General features: G+C 42.4%; 1 protein-coding gene across 1 annotated transcript in view; it reads right to left on the bottom strand.

Annotated features, from left to right (window-relative positions):
• Positions 1 to 16,357, bottom strand: part of DPP10 (dipeptidyl peptidase like 10) — a 487,552-nt gene extending 471,195 nt beyond the window's left edge. Inside the window, exon 1 of the mRNA XM_032189693.1 lies at positions 16,239 to 16,357. Within this exon, the coding sequence (XP_032045584.1) occupies positions 16,239 to 16,298 (60 nt within the window). The 5' untranslated portion in view covers positions 16,299 to 16,357. The remainder of the gene's footprint in view (positions 1 to 16,238) is intronic.
• Positions 16,358 to 17,999: the final 1,642 nt, after the last annotated feature.

The raw sequence follows: 17,999 nt of genomic DNA, 5'->3' as shown, positions 1-17,999 counted from the left end.
GGGGAACAGGCTGTCGTGTTTAAGCTACACAACCAGCTTTCAGATTTCTTATTCATTTTAGAGCAAAAAGCATAGTATTTATGGCATTTTAATCCTAAGGCTTCAAAACTTCAAAAAAGTTTGCAGACAACTCTTACCTTAAACTATTATTAGAATAATCTGTGCTCAAAACAAATGCTGGTTTTATCCCTTCTGATTTTCTTTGCACATCTCCACTTACAATCCCATTTGATGCTTCCTTCAGGTCAAAAGATAAGCATAAGTTTTTGGAGTCACGTTATTCTGAATCTCAGCAGGGAGAAGTACACATGGGATTGCTACTGGAGCAAATGCTCGTCAGTCTTCCTCGAGCTTATATCAGCATGAAGGCTGTATCAAAGGAGGCAATATCACATCTTTCAGCTGGAGCACATGAAGTGTTTCAAATGCCAGACAAATTATGTCACATTTAATTCCTATATGTATGACTGTACAGTAAACACAACTTTGCTAAATTATTCTTCACTGGTGTTTTTTTTCCCCCAATAATTGGTTACATTATTCTCCAATGTGAGCTGGAACCATGCTGAAATGAACCATTATGATATATTTTCTGAAGTCTTCCCTTGGTTACCAAAATCAGCTTTTACCCATCATCAACTTTTCTCTGCAGGCTGAATCTTACCTTCCTTTGCAGCATGTTAAATTTGACCTCAGTTCAACATAAAGAGCTTGTAAAATACAACAGTACATTGTTGTGCAAAGCATGATTGCTTCTACTTAAAGAACCATTTCCATTTTAGATGAAAATAGAAAACTTACAGCTTTAAAGGTAAGCTTCAATGTAAAGCACAGAGGTACTCAAAAAATATTTTTCATAAAAATCTATCTTAACCTTCCTCCCCCTCAAATATCTCTGAATGTAGACAAGTAAGGAAATCATGCTTACTCTTTTGACTTGAGGGCCCCTGAGATGAGCCAACCCAACGTTTTATCTTTCTAATACTTTTCCTTGGAACAAGATGCATCGTTGGACCCAGTGGAATAGTCACCCCTCATACACAGTGTAAAAGCTTGCATCATTTTTTTCTCTTTTTATATATTTTTTGACACATGCCCTGTCAGAGAAGGAAGTCATGCCACATGCTGACTCTGACTCTTTCATCACAGTAGCTACGCTACTTCATACCCCAGCCAACAACCCTGAATCTGAAAAGCCTTTCCATCCGCAAAGATCTTGCTATAAAATGCTACAGCTCCTTCTGAAAAATGTAGCAGTGTCTATCAATTAAGTATATTTTTATATTGTTAATTTATAGGGGATTGTACACTGTAACACCTGAATTAAAAATAAATAATGGAAAAAGAACGGAAGGAAGGAAGTCTATTGCCACAAGAGAATTTCAGCCACCAGAATTTCAGCAATTTCCGCTGGATGAGCTCTTGAGCTGAAGGAGGAGATTTCACTTCTGAAGATTTATTTAGCAAAAACAAAAAGCCCCAAACAGCAAGCCACAGCTCTACACCGGTTTTGATATGACCTCTGTTTTTCAAGCTAATTTAGCCTTCTTTAAGACTGTCTAAAATTTGCATTGCAGAAAATTTAAATAAGCCAAAACATCAAGGAAACGTCTTCTGTGTCTCAAATAAACATCTGATGTAGAAACTCTATTTTGCTTATGAACTGGCAAACCCAATTAAGGGATTTAGGATGTTACAGTGACAGATTTGGACACTAATACATATCTAAGAAACAGTCTGGCTTCAAAGTAAAACAGAGAAGCTTCTATTTATAAATATTTAACTGAAGTATTAATACAAAAAAAGGCAGAATCTTAATTTTGTTCCCTCAGGAATTTCTTTGGAACAAAACAGCTCATCAAAACTAGCAACTTCTCAATTCTCACACATATGGGGAGATTTACTATGAACATCTGTTTTCGAAGGGCTTCTGAAAATTTCCAGTTTAGCAGTACATAACGTAGCATTTGGGTCCAGTAGGTCCTTTCCAGACTTTGCGGCTGCACCTCCAGCCCTGTCCCATCACCACCCCAGCCTTCATGCCAGCCTTTTCCAGCTGGGCAAGAAAACTCCTCGGACATGGTCCCCACCAGATCACATCTACAAAAGCAAGATCTTCCCCTGCCTGGGCTAGTCCTCCTTTTCCATAGTCACATATAGGTGGAGCAAAGGTATCTGATCTTCTAACCAACAAAAATATTCATCAAAATGACTGCAGTGGTATTGTATGTCTGTTAGGTCACTAATTACTCAAATGCTACTAGATCAGAAAGCTGCAATGAGTCTCACGGTAATTAAATAAAATTGATAAGCTGGCATTAAAACTGACATAATAATTGGCAGGCTACTAGCCTTAATTGTCCAAGATCCACCTACTCAAATGTGATTAAGGAGGAGGGAATCAGTGGGAACTGTCTATCATCACGCTAAAACATAAAGCACCCATTATTTTGTATTACTTTAATGTGCTTGAACTTTCAGGAAGTCTTTCTCCCATAGTAGAGACCAGTCAAGCTTGACCTCAATGCAGTCACTACCAGAGGAATCACATCTTTTCAAAACCACTTTTGAACTCAGGTAACGAAGGGTGCCAACCCACGGTCAGAGGTAATCCCATTCCAGCAGCTAGATGGGGTCACCACATATCAGCTGAACCAGTGTGACCGTCTGTGAGTTCCCACCCTGTTAACTGAGTTAAGAACAGCGCAGAAAGGCTGATGTCTGGCATCTTCCCCTTCCCAACGTGGCTTCGTGAGGCTGCGGTGCAGCAAAAAGGAAATGCAAGGCAGCACTGGGGTGCAGTCTCGCCATGGAAACCTGCACAAAACCCAGATGTATTCAAGCCTCCCTTTAAACATTAATTTCTTCTGAATGTACACATAGCAGAACTGTCATTGCTCTGGTTATTAGTAGTTATTTATCAATTACGCCCAGGATCTGCAACAGACTTCAACAATTCCTCCCATTTTACCATTTGATTCCATTCATATTTCATCAGCATGTACTACGGCATGCATTATACATGCTATGTATTCCTCCAGCACGTTCGGGATTCTACAGAGAAATGATGTCCCCAGTGAGCCCCAGAGTCAGGCTCCGGAAAGCTGTATTACTAAGTTGCCTAATAAGATCACTTGACACATGTTGATTACACTCAACAGCATCACCTTTCATTTGATCAGGAGACTTGGATCATATCCTGCCTTCAGGGAAAGAAGTGCAAAATCATCATAAGTCGCCACTAAATATAAAGCTACGTTATTAAGAAACATAACTCAAACTCTTTCAGCAGAGACCTAGCCAGACAGATTTTCCAACTCTGTGGCATTTGTCAATGAAAGGCAAGCAAATCAATCAAACGTGGTTGGTAAGGGAAGATTTTCATTAGATGTCTTGCTTATTTTTTTATCCCTACTGTTTTTCACACAGCAATGAAGATAATAGCTACATCAGTTCATTACTTTGGCAATGCAAAGATAATTAAAAATTATTCATACTAGTGTAATTTATACATAATTTTCTTCCAGTTTTAGATAATGTAAATAATATAAATCCTGGCTGAAACTCTTAAAAAAATTATTTGAGCACAGAACTGCTACAGTAATGTTTTGCTCATATTAAACAAACACAAAGAAAACTAGGCATTGGGATATTGTTTTTTGAAAAATCCATAAAATGTATCTAGGGGCAGAAAGTGAAATAGTCTGATTTAAAAAAAATCTCTTGGATTGCCAGAACCATTATTAATGAAGACCAAAAATAAATTCAAATAGGAAATTAGAGGAAAAGTGGCAATTTTAAAGCGGGACATTTACAAGAGAGAATCAACACAGTAGTAATGAAAAGTACGTGATCCCAAAAGGCATTTATTCCAGGTTCTCCCGCATCCAAATGCTGCCCTTCCATCGCTGCTCTCACTGCAGCACAGAAACAGGAGGAATTGTGGCCAGAAGCCACCCTTTCCCACAGCTCAGTGCCACCAGCAAAAGCACAAAGAACAGGGAGTAACATAAGAGTGTTGTTCTATGCCTTGCCTGAGAGCTGAAGGCTGACCTGTAGCTCGTAGGATACCTGGAGATTTGGCAGCAAGTACTAAATTCTAGGTGATGCTTTGGAGGCCATTCAAGTTCAAACTTTGGAAGGGTTTTGATGCATTTTCCCCACCAAGGGCTTTCCCTCATTCAGGTGTGATTCATCTTAGATCCAGTTGCCTTACTTAAATAGCATAATTGTATCTTTATGTCAGAATTCAGAACTCACCTATCCAGGGACTCCGTCCTCTTAAAATCAATGGGATTTTTGTCACTGGTCTTTAAATTGAACAAGGTTGGGGGTTTTGAGATGGATCATACAAGGATGTGCGATGCTCCTTCCCTGGGTCATTTTGTTCAGACACCTTCTACTGTGAGCAAAGAGACTGCTAGACACACACAGTGTAAGAGGACAAAGTGATTATTTATTGGCTAATACACACAAAACTGATAACTAGTACAAACAAGCAATTCTGCTAAGGAATAAAATGTTCTCCACTCAGGTGAGACACCCAATGAGTTTCTGCTGACCACGGAGTTGTCTTTCGTTGGGTAAGGATGGGTTGAAATGGGGCAACACTTTGTTTTGCTGAGTTTCCACCTTCTGATTATCTTTTTTTCTCGGGGTTTTATAAACTGCTGTCAGTACTTTTCCTCCCAAATATTCTTCTATTTCTGCAGCTGTCCTTCGGGTGTATTGAAATGAGACAGGAATCCTCAAAGTCTCATTACCTTTAGCACTAACTCCTCTGCAGCCTTGCACAAGCCACTTATGTTCACTTTGTCTCAATGTCCACTCTGAAAAGGAATTAATCATTTTAACTGTTCATCCTGTTGGCATGTTGACCATTTGGTAAAGTGTCTCTTGAAAATGTAAACTGTCTCCTACAGAAAATTCTAAATTCTAAAATTCACAGATGTTACTTGGGAAACCAACATGTACAAGAAAACTTCTGAAAAGAGTAAGTTTTGATTAAATAATGACTTGGGGAGTAGTTAAAAAAAGGATAAGACCAGTCTATTACCCATCTTTCGTTGCCATCTATGTACTCTATAACCATAATGAAGAAAATAGTTACATCAAATAGTCCTGAATTTAGAGGAGTAATTAGAGTGATTTTAATACTTCTTACTACCTTCATTTTCTTGGAAATTAACAGCATATTTTTAAACATCAAATTGAGAAAACACTAAGAAACTGAAATGCAATATTTTCAAGCAAGCCCCTTACAGAAAATAGTTACGGTACTTTATCTCTTTTTCCTAGCCTTTTCTTTTGAAAGTTTCATCAGCTCGGCTCATTACCACTACCTTTTGATCTACATGAGAGTCCTCAGCTGGAAGTAGGATGAAAAATACAATAGAAAGATAAAAAGTTAGCACAAAGTAAGGCACGATCCCACAAGACATGCAGATTCTTCCATCCCTTCTAGGCTGCCTCTGGTTAGATGGGAGGGAATATTTTTGACAACCTTGCCACCTTTGCTAGTAATTTTAATTTTCTCCTTTTTTTTTTTTTCTACTCTGTGAAGTAAGACTTCAGTTTACAACAGGGCTCTACTTTAGTTACGTCTTGAAAGCTCCCAGCTGCTAACAATGGCATTTAGCCAGTGGCTGGCAGACAAGAACTTTGATGCCTCCATAAACACCTTCTGGCTTAAAACCATGTATTTGACATCTTCAGCCTCAGAGGCAGATGATGATCACTCCCAGCCTGGATATTTTCTTAGAAACTCAAATAATGGAGGTAATGATAAAGGAAAAGAAAGCTACTTGTGTGGTATACAGTGAGTCGATGCCCTGCAGGACTGGCCTCACTCATAAAACAAATATACCTAGGGACCCTGCTTTCTCACTCCATTATGCATTAAGAGGGCTTATAATTGATTAATGAGGTATAAAGCCTCGACATTTTACTTTTACTGAACATTTTAATGTGACAACGCACAGAGGTATTTCCATTATAAGTAGTCTTTGGTGGCAGAAGCAGTTTGTATCCATCTCGTGCACTGCCTGCCACATGCTGGGCATGACTCCACGTCAGAGGGGGTATTCACCACTGTTCAGCAGCAACTTTATTAGACAAGTTGCCAAGAGAACCTACACATTACACCAAAGAAACAGTCACCCTGCCTTTCCCCTTTATGTATTTGCAGTTTGCATTTATCTTTCAGTGTTCCAATATGCAACTTTCCTGAGACATTTCCTTTAAGACATTTTATTGTTTATTTATAGCAATTTAGCTACTTTATCAGCCACTTAAATCATATATTTGCTCAGGTACTTCATCTGGAACATGATTTCTTTTATGTCTATTAATCTCCACCGCACTTTCTACAGCAGGATTGTAGCTACTCAATAATTTAAGCTTTGACATGATGAGACTTTGTCTAACATTCACAGAACTATTCCGGAGAACTCTCTCATTATCACTCGCTGCTCTATAAATGCTATACTGATAGGTATTCAATATTTCATTTTAAAACATTAAAATCTGAATGCAGCTTGTGTAAGCATGATTACACCGGTCATTATTGCAAGCAGTTATTAAACAGAAATCCAAGTTTGTGCAAAACTGTAACGCTACTAATTTCACTCCTTTGCTCTAAACTTAGGTATCATTAAAGACTGATCTGCGACGTTTCAGATACATACTGTCTGCTTTTGCCACAGTAACAACAAAGAAGAAATAGTGGGAAATAATGAGCACGTTGTGCTGCTCTTCAAAAAATAATTGAGCTGAGCAAGAACAATGCTCAAGAATTGGTAGCTTTTTTTAAAATACTGCACCATAAAACTAAAATTCTGTCCAAAACCCTCTGTATCAGTCGCAGGCACTTTTCCGAAGTCTGGCAATGTGTTTTTTCTGCAGTGTGTGCAGCATTCTTCAAATGAGAGTATACGGTACTTTCTTTGATTACAGTTTAAACGTGAAACATAAAAAACTTGACACTTAAATGTGTTTTCAGTCAAACTCAATCTTTTTTTATTTCTATGGCATGTAACCTGGGCCAGCTTTATTTTATAGGGATTTGTATTCAGAGTACTTAGTGGATGACATATGCAGAAAAAAATAAAATAAAATTTATTAATCTTTCTCAGTCTGAGAAGCTAAGTTTTTGAAAATCCTGCTGTGATGATTTTTTCCTGTATCAGAATTTGGTGCTAAATGATTTTAAATTGACGTTAGCAGATAAAAAATATGTTTCAGAGGGAAAGGGGATAGATTGGATGAGATTTAAAAGCTTTTTCAAATATTCCATGTAAACAAAAAGGTAGATGTGCTCTGTAAAAGCAATTTTAATTACAGAAATCTTCTCAGGCAGGGTGACCCCAATTGTCTATAGCTGTCCTGCAGCATCAGGAGCACTACTTCAGCACACCACCTGCCACAGAACACTCCTTCCAGAACACTTCTCTGCCCAAACCTATGAACACAGGTAATATTATTCAGAGCTGTAAAACATTGCTAAAGAGCTTCTATCTTAAAATGGCATAAGCTGCTCAATGGGTTTCTTCAGTAAATGTGACCTTGCTTCGGATGCACCTACTGTCACCAGAGATTTCTGTAAATCACCGAGGCTAAAGAAGCATCCAGAGAGTTTAGGATATGCTTAGAGAGGAATAAATACTGTGAAAAATAGAAAAACACCAATATTTCCTTAATTATTTTAAGGATTTGTTTTCACTGAGCTTTTGTTTGCCCTCCACAAATATTTGCATAATCGAGTTTCAGAGACATTAATGTTCCCAGCAAACACATTACAGCTGTTGAATTTTAAAAGCTGAGATTTTTCAAACTCCAGACTAAACCTATACAAATAAATGTACTTGTGGATGTAAACTGAGGTTTTACTGAGGGCAACCACAGGGAATTCACAGCTCAAAAATTATCACCAGAAAAGCAAGTCCTGAGTAGCTTGTATCTGGGCTTTAAACAGACAAATCCTTTGTTATTATGACTTCCAGTAGATAGAAACTTTGAAAAATCAGTGAAAATATTTCTTGTATGGGGACAGCACTGTCACCTCCAGGTTTAAAGTAAAAATCAAACTGAGTCTAACACCTGCACGATGAAGACAATTCACATGGGTCAGACTTGTACAACACACCACCAGCAAGCACACCTCCTGAGGTCACGGAGTAGCTCCGAGCCATTCCCTTCTCTTCCTCCTCTTGTTACCACTGACTCAGTATTTTCCTGCCAGTTGTCAGTCTTTCTATTTTTGCTTCTTTTCCCAAAAAAATACAGCCACCCCAGGGTTCCTGTGTGGAATCTGTGCCTGGCTGAGTGCTGCTGGCCCCAGAGGCAGCAGCTGGTGAGTCTGCCCCAACTCTGTTCTCGGCTCCAGCCATTGGCCCTGTGTCCTGTACACACAAGGTCACCTAAGTGATTATTGATATGTGTATAAATTACAGCAGGAGAACTTTCAGTCAATCATTGCAGATGCTTTTATGGGTTCAGATTAGCAGGGGAGGGAGAAAAAGGATCCTCCCAAGCAACAGAAACTAATACGTCCCAGAAGGGGATGATGTGCGGCAATTTCCTTCCGGCCTCACGGAGGAGCAAGGTTAGGTAGGACGGAGACAGCAACCAGCCTGCCGTGCTGCTCGGCTCTGCACACACTGGATTTGCTGGTATGGGTAAAATGCGAGTGATGGGAAAGCAAAAAGCTCTGTGAGTCGACTCCTTTCCAGCTCAGGAGCTGTGACTGCAACCTCAACACATGTACAAACTTACACTGCCAACAGGCAAACAGGTTAAAGAAAAAAGTAATAAAATATATCCTCCCTCCTCTAAATTTACCCAAAAAAGCTAAAGTAAGCCTGAAGTCCTCCCTCATGCATTTACACGCTGCTCAGCAGGAGCAGCCTCAGCTCAAGTGCTGCCACTCCAGGTCTGCGCTCACAAGAGGCTGAGCACAGAGGGAAGAGCGGGTGCTCCCTGGCCCCCTTCCTGCTCCCTCAGTGAGCCAGCGAGACAGAAAGGCAGAGAGAGGCAGGGCTTGGCCCTGTTATCGCACATGAGGATGTGTAAAAGCTGGCTTTTAAAATGATGCTCCTGTCTGCATGTCACCTCTGCAGCAAATATGAAGAGAAATGTTTGTGGCATTAATCCTGAGCTGGCAGACAGGGGTGGATTGCAAGTTGAGTGTTTGGTGCTCTAAAGGGAAGGGGGGGAAAAAAGATTTCTTTTCGGTGTATAGCTTAATTGGGAAGTTAGGGATTCTCCTGCCTATGCAAATGCTTTCACAAAACAAAACAAAACAAAAAAGTTAATTTTGAAATGTTAACCTGCTGTTCATCTGTAATACCCAGGGAAAATTAACCTGACGGGTAGACACTTGCCTTACACTGCTGAAACCACAAGTTTTGAAGCATAAATAAGGCTGATAAACCAACAGCGCTTAAATGAAGTTTCTTCATGCCTTGAGTGTTGCATCGATGAGCAAATCCAGAGCAGGACATGGTGAGGGGCTGGGTCGCTCTCTGTTGTTTCCCCCATGGGAGGGGGATCAGCCTCTGAGCACAGCTCCGGTGCCTGTGCAGCTCCCCCACCACTCCCGACACCAAGTTCATCTTCTTTAATGACATAAGCTTCAAAGCGAATTTGATACTAAGTGCTGGCATGTGGTACTGACTTCTCAAGCTATGGGAAAATAAAATAACCTAAATACTGTCCTTTAACATAATAGCATCAATTTGTCCACACTTAGCAAGCCATTAAGCACCTCCAAAGTCTGCTGCTGTAAATCACAGAGGCTTGCATGCTGCCGTTAACCAAATAGCTTTCAGTTTGACTTCTCCACAATTGTGTTAACACAGGAATTGGTAGAAATCTCTGAGCAGAAATGTCACTGGTTTCCTGTCTGACATCTTTTACATACACAGGTAGCTCTGGTTTTACAAGAAATAATGAACTATTATTATTGGAATATTCATTTTTACAAATTACATGAATTAAAACATTACAGAATAAGTTTAAAACAACTTACTGTTATGAAGAGACTATGAGTTTAACTCCTGCCCCTGCCATTGCCTTTCACCGTGCTAAACCACCATTGCACAGGCAACTTAATATAAAATAATTTTTATATCCTTGAAAAACATTTCCCAAGAGGGAAAAACTACATAGTTATTAACATAACTTTCCCAACAAACTTGTTTTTGTTACTGTTTCTGTTACACAAACCAAGGGGCCCAGTCATAATGAACTCTATGGTTTTGGGTTTTTTGGGGGGGTTTCTTGCCCCAGTTGCCCAACACTTCCAAAACTTCATCACCTGAGATTTGACAACTTTCTTCTAATTTGTATCCTAAACAAAAGGCTGGGAGAAAGGTTTCCTGGCTCCTGTTCTCTCTTTAAGGCTGAGACTTTCTGCAACGATCTCAGTGCAGCTGGCCAGATCTAGCAATGCAATCAAATCTAGCAGGCAGCATCTCCAGGAACTTTCTTTAGCTGAAGCTCAGCTGCAATACCCCAGTCCCATCTCCTTGACCTGCAGCTGCCTCAACTGCACTCAGACCCTATCAGCCCTCCGACTCCATCCCACTCCCCTTGGGGTGCCCAGCTGGGGTCAGTCCCACAGGTCCCAGCCCACAGCCCTGCCTGCCTCTTCTTGGCCAGCACCAGGAAGCAAGCATTTCACAGCACAACACACTCAAACTATTCCACAGGTTAACTTCAGGATGAAACAAATCCTGCCCTCACTCACGGCAGCTGCATTACGTTAACAGCTGAAGACCGTGGGGTCCTTCATCGAGCAGAGCACCGACTGCCGCTGTTGCCTTTCCTCAGGTGCCCGGGGTTGCTGTGAATCACTCCTAACTCCCTTCACTGCAAAACGAACCTGCATGCCTAATTGCATTTCTTTGAAACAAGAAGCCCTTGAGGCATTCTGCTGCTGCCAGGTACCACATTTTGAGGATCACAGAGGTTAATTCGCAGGGCATGCCGATGACTCCTTCCTCCTGGCACATGCTGCCAGTGGCACTGGGTGTTGTCAACACACATGAGAAGACAAAGTTATTGATCCAGAAAACTGTCAGATGATTAACACAGCACAGTCACTAACCTGGGTGTTGCATGATTTAACATTTATAAATCTTTCTGAGGGCCTGAAACAAAAATTTTAGAAATGAAAGGTCCTAAATATATCCTGAAGCAATGTTTAGTTGGGGGACAGCATGCAAATCTTTCCATGCTCAGTTTAAGAATGAAATACTGAACAAGATAAGCGCAAAATTATTTTTACATGTTTTAGTGGAACAGTTTTGGATTACAGAATGAGGAAGATTAAATTTTCCGTGATGTGATGTCCTTTCAGGAAGTGTTATCTAACACTCACAGACCCGTATCTTAAGTGGCTTCAGAGAGAATCAAACTTAATGCCCTATTTCCTAAAGTAATGATTTGGTGTAGGAGAATTATATGATTACAACCCAGGAAAGTACTAACCTATTATTAAATACAGTTCATCATAATGTTCATGTGTTTTTGTGTATATTAGTTTTACAATGAGTGCCTTTTCTAAATTCCCAGCATTATCGTTAAAAGTTATAAATTGCAAACATATTAGAATACAGTGGGATGCGTGCGTGGCTTTATTTATTACATGCATAAAGTCTGCAGCACAGAACCTGTATATATACTTTAACATATGCAACTATCGAGCAGCTTTTTTCTAATTGCTTTTAAGCTTTTATGAAATGAGCAGAGAATTAAGAATGCAAAGTTCTGGAGGCACATTAACAATTTGTATGTGCAAGGAAGAGCCAAGAAACGTATCCTGCTGCCAAGTTTGTGGCTGGCAGTGAAGCCAGGCTCCCCTGTGAGGACAGATCCCGACCACCCCACTGCTAGGAAGTACTGGGCCATCACCCCTGGGATGCACTGTGTGAACACGGCATGCTCACAGCACACACATGGGACTGGAGAGCACTTTGTCCCCTCTTTTGTCCCCACTTCCTTGTTTTTTAACACACCTTGCTTTTTTAATTAGCTGTTTTTCTTCCAGTTGGTCCCAATCAAAAGTGACCTAAATAAAACAAACCTTCATGTTCCCTATGACATAGAGCAATTGCATTGTAATAGATGGGAAGGGGAAAATATAAATATTCCAGTATTTTTTTCCTCATTCCTACAGCTTTTTGTTTGTAACTGCACATCTTACGATAAAGGAATGGATGTCTATAGAAAGAACGAAGGCACTGGTTCTGCTGTGGTGGTACAGATGTTGGCAGGGAGACTGGAACAGAAAGGTAATAGGTGGAAATGGGAAGATTTAGAGGTTGTGGTTAGCCTTTACATTTCTGCTGAGAGACCTGCAATACCCGACTACACTAGAAAGCTTGTTCTCCATCGTGGCTGTATTTGTGGTCCATAAAATACAAATAAAACTTGCCCGCAACTCCCCTCAACCCAAACTTGATCAAAAACAGCTCCCTAGAATGGAAGAAAAACAAATTATGAGGATGCACAAGAGCCCAAAATACTTTCAGGGAACAAGACCCAAGGCACCTCTATCCTGCTGCAAGCCAAGCTCTCCGCTTGGTGGGACAATCACTGCTGGTGTCCGCAACCCACTTGCTACATGCCTCCAGACAGAGCCTCAGGAACAGGACAAGCGTGAGGTTCCCACTTTGCACCTACATGAAGACAGAGCTCTGCTTTCTCCTAAGGCTGCATTTCAAGACAGCCGCATGGAGCTGCAGCACCAGCTGCACCAGTGGGAACATGCAGCACGGGGATGCTCTGGTCATCTGATGCCTTAATCAAAATACCATGCAAACCTCTTAGTTTTAACTGTATCACTTTTTTTTTTTTAACATTATTAAGCTGCCATCATCTGTTGCCCCAACAATATTCCTTGTGCCCTTCGTTATATATTACTCTGGATAATTCATAATTGAATGTTTGCTGAGATTATCTGTTAGTGATTTGGTTTTGATATAATGGATTTCAGAAAGACTGTTCTCATTTTAAGGGATTTGCTTCCCAAGCAGCTGGTAGATTTGAACCATTCCCACACACGCACAAAGCCTGTTTTGTGCACATCCTGTGGGCATTTAGAGATCAAACTACCTGAGGTTTCAACCTGAAAAGCAACACCAGGCTGTCTTCATCAACACAGCCAGCTACATATTTGTATCCCCCTGGCTTTACAATGTGAAGAGCAGCCTGCAGAAGCAGGCAGATGTTTGCAGCTGAGGTGCAGCTTTGGCATTGAAGTCCCAGTTGCTGTAAGCACATGAAGTTCGCAGGGACCATCACAACCCCCATTTAAATATGTGCTCCTCAACCTAAGTGTGAACAAGAGAACTACTAGTAAGCCACTATTCATCAATTAGTGAGCATTAAAACACTGCTACAATAACCTGAAACATGGAAATTCCTGATTCTGTCCCTGGATGCTGCCAGAACTTGCAGCAGAATTTTTGCTGATGGCAGATCTGCACTTGCCTTTTATAGTTTACAATCTAAAAGCTAATGAATAAATAAAAGTGAAAGGAAGGCAAAGAAGCAAGAGTAGAGTAAAAGTGGATAACATACATATTATATTACATAGTAATTATGTGCTTCTGAAATGCCAATTAGTAACTCCTTCCATCATCCAGCTCACAGACAGATCAATATTAGGTTGATACAGGCAGAGAGCCATGATTTGGTGGAGAATGTTTTACTATTAAAGAATGTGGAAAACCACAGAAATATTAGCTTAACTCCTTTTTTTTTTTTTTTTTAAGTGAAAATTGTAGTCCCGAGTGTGTTAAAAGCAAGACATAAGTGTTTCTCTTCTGCAGTACCTGTAATTTCTGTAGAAATGTTTCATTTGAAAGATTTGAAGAATTTCTATGGCAGACCTTGGACAGCTAAGAATTATTTTCTATTTCTGTTTTTTTTAGTGTGTTTTTTTTTTGTGTGTGTGTGTGTGTTTTCTCTCCAAACAAGTCAAACGATGTTTTAACAGACATTTTCTCTGTGGCAAAAATACTACTACTACTAATTTGGATATTTGTACACTATAAACATGCACAACTGCAGAGTGATGCTCCTGGAAGATCTGGTTTGTTCACAGTGTTGACGAGTGAGAATGCAAAGAATAAAACCTGGTCTGTTGTGCAGGGGGCTCCTAGAGCCCAGGCTGCAATGACACAGAGGTAAGGCGGGCATTTAGCACTCCCAGCTAGACCCTAAAAGTTTTTCTTACAGATCTCAGAGTGCATGATCATTATCCACAGTAGTGCCAGCAAGGTGTAAGATTTGCAATCATTTCTGAAAAGCTGTAAAAAGGCTTAGAGGTAAAAGAAAGCTTTAGGAGATTTTGCATTTTATCCAAGGTTTTTTTTCTGCTTTATATTAGATTTCCTCTGCCAACTCGTTGCTGCATCACTGAAACTACTTCAGATGCAGCACAGTGCATGCCTAGGGCTCAGGGATGCAAACACAGCACCCTCCCTCAACAGCAGGGAAGTGAGAAAGGGATGGATGCCCCCAGCCTCCTTGCAGTTCCAGGAACCCTCCCCGGGGAAGTTCACAAGATTCAACCTACTGGACAAGAGGATTAGAGGCTGCTTTTTTGTGATGGGGGCTCAAAAGTTTAAGCTGTGTTACAGAGCAGTGCGTAGCTGATCCCAAAACCACCAAAAAGCAACATTACATTAATCATAACGCATAGGAGATGAGATGTCAGTGGGTTCTGTCTACAGAACTGTAAGCCATAATAAAAAGAGGAAAAATATATCTCATTCACATCAGGTGTGAAGAATTCTGTAACCTGTTTTTCTTACATTTTCATAATTCCTGGAATTAACAATATTTCTTGGCAAGGTATGATTAATATGCAATTTATATTTGTCTGGTCACTAATGATGTATTTTAGAAATAATTTCCAATATGATGCCCTCATTACCATAGGGCAGCTACTACCTGTCATATACATTTTCTCACGGAATAGCCACCTGCTTAGCATGGAAGCACTTGAAACTATGTATAAAGCACATTTTACACCTGACAGATTGAATTAAGAGCAGAAAAATGGGATGGTTTTCTAATGGCATCAGTATTACTGTGCTGGTTGTAAAATGGACTCACGTCTAGAAGGCTCTGATTCATGTTCTCTCTTTTTGAAGACTATTGACTTGTCTGGGTCGCTCTTTTTTTTGTTGTTGTTGTTGTTAATGGCATATTGATATTGGTTGTTGCTGTTGCTTTGACTTAGAAGTCCAGTCAAATGAATTTACTAAACGTTGCTGTCAGTGAAAAATTAGCATCGGCTGTAGCAAACACAGGATAGGAATACTTCCCTGAGCAAGGACCACACTGCTCGGGTCCCCGGTCCCTTCAGAGACAGACCTGCAGAGGATGAAATGGTTTCAAGCGATGTAACATACGCTGAGACTCCAAAGAGGACCAGGGCAGCTGTAATTCATCACTTCCCATGACCTTGCACATCCGAGCACATAATGACCAGCTGTTTGCAGTGTGATGGGCACGGTCACGCATTACCTGACCCATCATTAGAGCCCCAGGTCCATCCCACCCCGTCCATGAGCCCAGCCAGCAGCCAAGTGACGGTGCCACTGGAGGATTCACACCTTCCATCCCCTCCTGCCTCAGCTCCCAGCCCCAAATCCCATTCCCAGCAGATACCAGATAAAGCAGCCTCGTCCTGGAGGGTCAAACCGGGATGAAGGCCCCGCACTGCCCCGGTCCCTGAGGGGCACCCATCCATCCTGCGGCGTGCTTGGAGGCAGCTGAATCGCTGCTGCAAAGTTTCAGGGTGTTAGATTTTCACGGCTAGGCATCAATAACCAAACACAGGTCGCTGGTTGTGTTACCAGCTTATTTCCAAGGGAGAAACAATAATAATAATAATAATAAAAGGCACTTATCTCTACAGAGAGGCTTCTCAGTGAATACAAACCTGCCTGGTGACTTCATCTGATCGCCCCACACCTCGGCGAGGAAGCAGCTCCCGATCGATCCGGGGGACAGGGGAGAGGCAGGGGGCAGGGGAGGCGACATCCCTGGCCCCGGTGCCCCCAAGACCCCATCCCCGTCCCCCCCGAGGCACCCCGGCAGCTCCTGCGGGCAAACTTCGGGCAGCCGCCGAGGGGGCGAGGAAACCGAAAACTTTCTCCACGCTCTCCGCGGCCACCATCCCGGCTCCCCCCCAGCCTCCCGAGCCCGGGTCCCGGCCCTACCTTGGCGGCCCTGGAGGACTGGCACTGCCCCTGGTGCGACACGGTCGCCGTCTGGTTCATGGTGCTGTCTGCGGTGCCCGCCGCCTCCGAGCGGGTTGCGACGGCGGCGGCTCCTCGGGGGAGGGGGGGGGGACGCCCGGCACCGCCCCGGGGCTGGGCCGAGCTGGGCTGGGCCGAACTGGCTTGTAATGGGCTGAACTGGGCTGAACTGGACCGCTGGTGGTCCTGAGAGCTCCGCACCGCTCCCGCTGCGGCGCCGCTGCGCTACCAGGTGCGGGGCGGCGGCAGCCACAGCGCTGAGGGGGGTGGCTGAAACCTCCCCTCTCGGTGATAAACGCGGCTCTGATCCGGCCACACGGCTCCTTGAGGGTTTTTTTTGGGGGGGGTGTAATCTGCAAAGCCAGCCCGCGGGCAGCATGCACACGGTGCTGCTCCACAGGAGAAGCCTGAGGTGGGACCCAAGGCAGGGGTGAGGGGATGGCAGTGGGTAAGCGCTGCGGGCAGGCTGAGACACCCCAGGCTGACAGCGAGCAAAATGTGTGCCATGCATGCACAACACTCCTAAATAACCTCTGGTTTTGGAGAAACTGCCTAAGGTGGCTCTGAGAGGTGTGTGAAACCACAGCGACATAGACCAGGAGGACACGAGGAAGGAAGGGAGCGAGCAGAGCCAGCAGCTGTTGCTTGGGGCTCCCAAGGAACGTGTGGGTTTGGAGCCTCTCGCTGCATGAGGCTCCAGATACCATACCAAAAGCGACATTCCCAAAAAAATGGGCCTGAAGATTGGACTCGAAGGTTCCTCAGTTGGTGTGGATGGAGAAGGAGCAAGCAAGCTGCAGTTTGGGGCAAAGGCTAGCAGTCTCTCTGACTTGCACCATAGTCTGCCTCGTACCCAAATGTTTTCTGAAAAGAAAGTCTGTGTGTTATCAGCACCACGAGCTGAAGCAGCCAGAGATAACCTGGAGGCTTCAAGGACACATTTTTATTTTTCATCTTGAAATATGTTTGTGTTTGACAATCTCAGATGGGAACTACTCAAAGCCAAAAGGATGAACTCACGATATTTTTAGTTGGACTAGGTAACCGTGGAGTTTTGTAAGCTCCTCTGGGAACTTTGTGTAAAGTTTTTGTGCTTGATGTTATGTTTCATAGTGGCTGACCTATGTGAGACACACACACACACACACACACAAAAGTTTTAAGCTAACACAAAAATCTCGACTTTACGAAAACAATGAAAAAGCAGCTTGGGTAAAAAGCTGTCAGTCAGAGATAAGATCAATAATTTGCTGGCATTGTTTTTAAATCAACTTCTACAAAATGTAATTTATGTGTTCCTAGGGGGAATAAATTTTGCTGGTTCACCTCCTGCTCTTACCGGGTGCAACCTAATTACAGCATGAACCTAACGAGGGTGATCAGGAGTTGTAATGACTCTATAAATGCACCATTCATCATTACAACACATCTCAGAAACAACCTAGGTTAACAGAGCAGGTTTCCACGTGATATCAGCAGAATTCCTGCGCTGCTGGCTCCCCCAAATGCCACCCCTGCCACCCCTCAGCTCCTTCATGCAGCTGCCAATCCTCCTTCATGGGCAATCCTCTCGGGGACCTGGCTGCCAAGCAAACTCACCTCACTCTGGATGTTAACTGCGAACACAAGTATCCATGTTAGCCCTGCAAGGCAGTTGTTCAAAAGTTTCAGCATCCTTAGGGTGCAATTAAATAACTGAGTGATTACCAAAATATGCTGGAG

Source organism: Aythya fuligula, chromosome 6, assembly GCF_009819795.1.
Source record: "Aythya fuligula isolate bAytFul2 chromosome 6, bAytFul2.pri, whole genome shotgun sequence".
Taxonomy (NCBI): Eukaryota; Metazoa; Chordata; class Aves; order Anseriformes; family Anatidae; genus Aythya; species Aythya fuligula.
The sequence above is the reverse complement of the archived record's forward strand: the minus strand, read 5'-3'. Positions and strand labels throughout refer to the sequence as shown.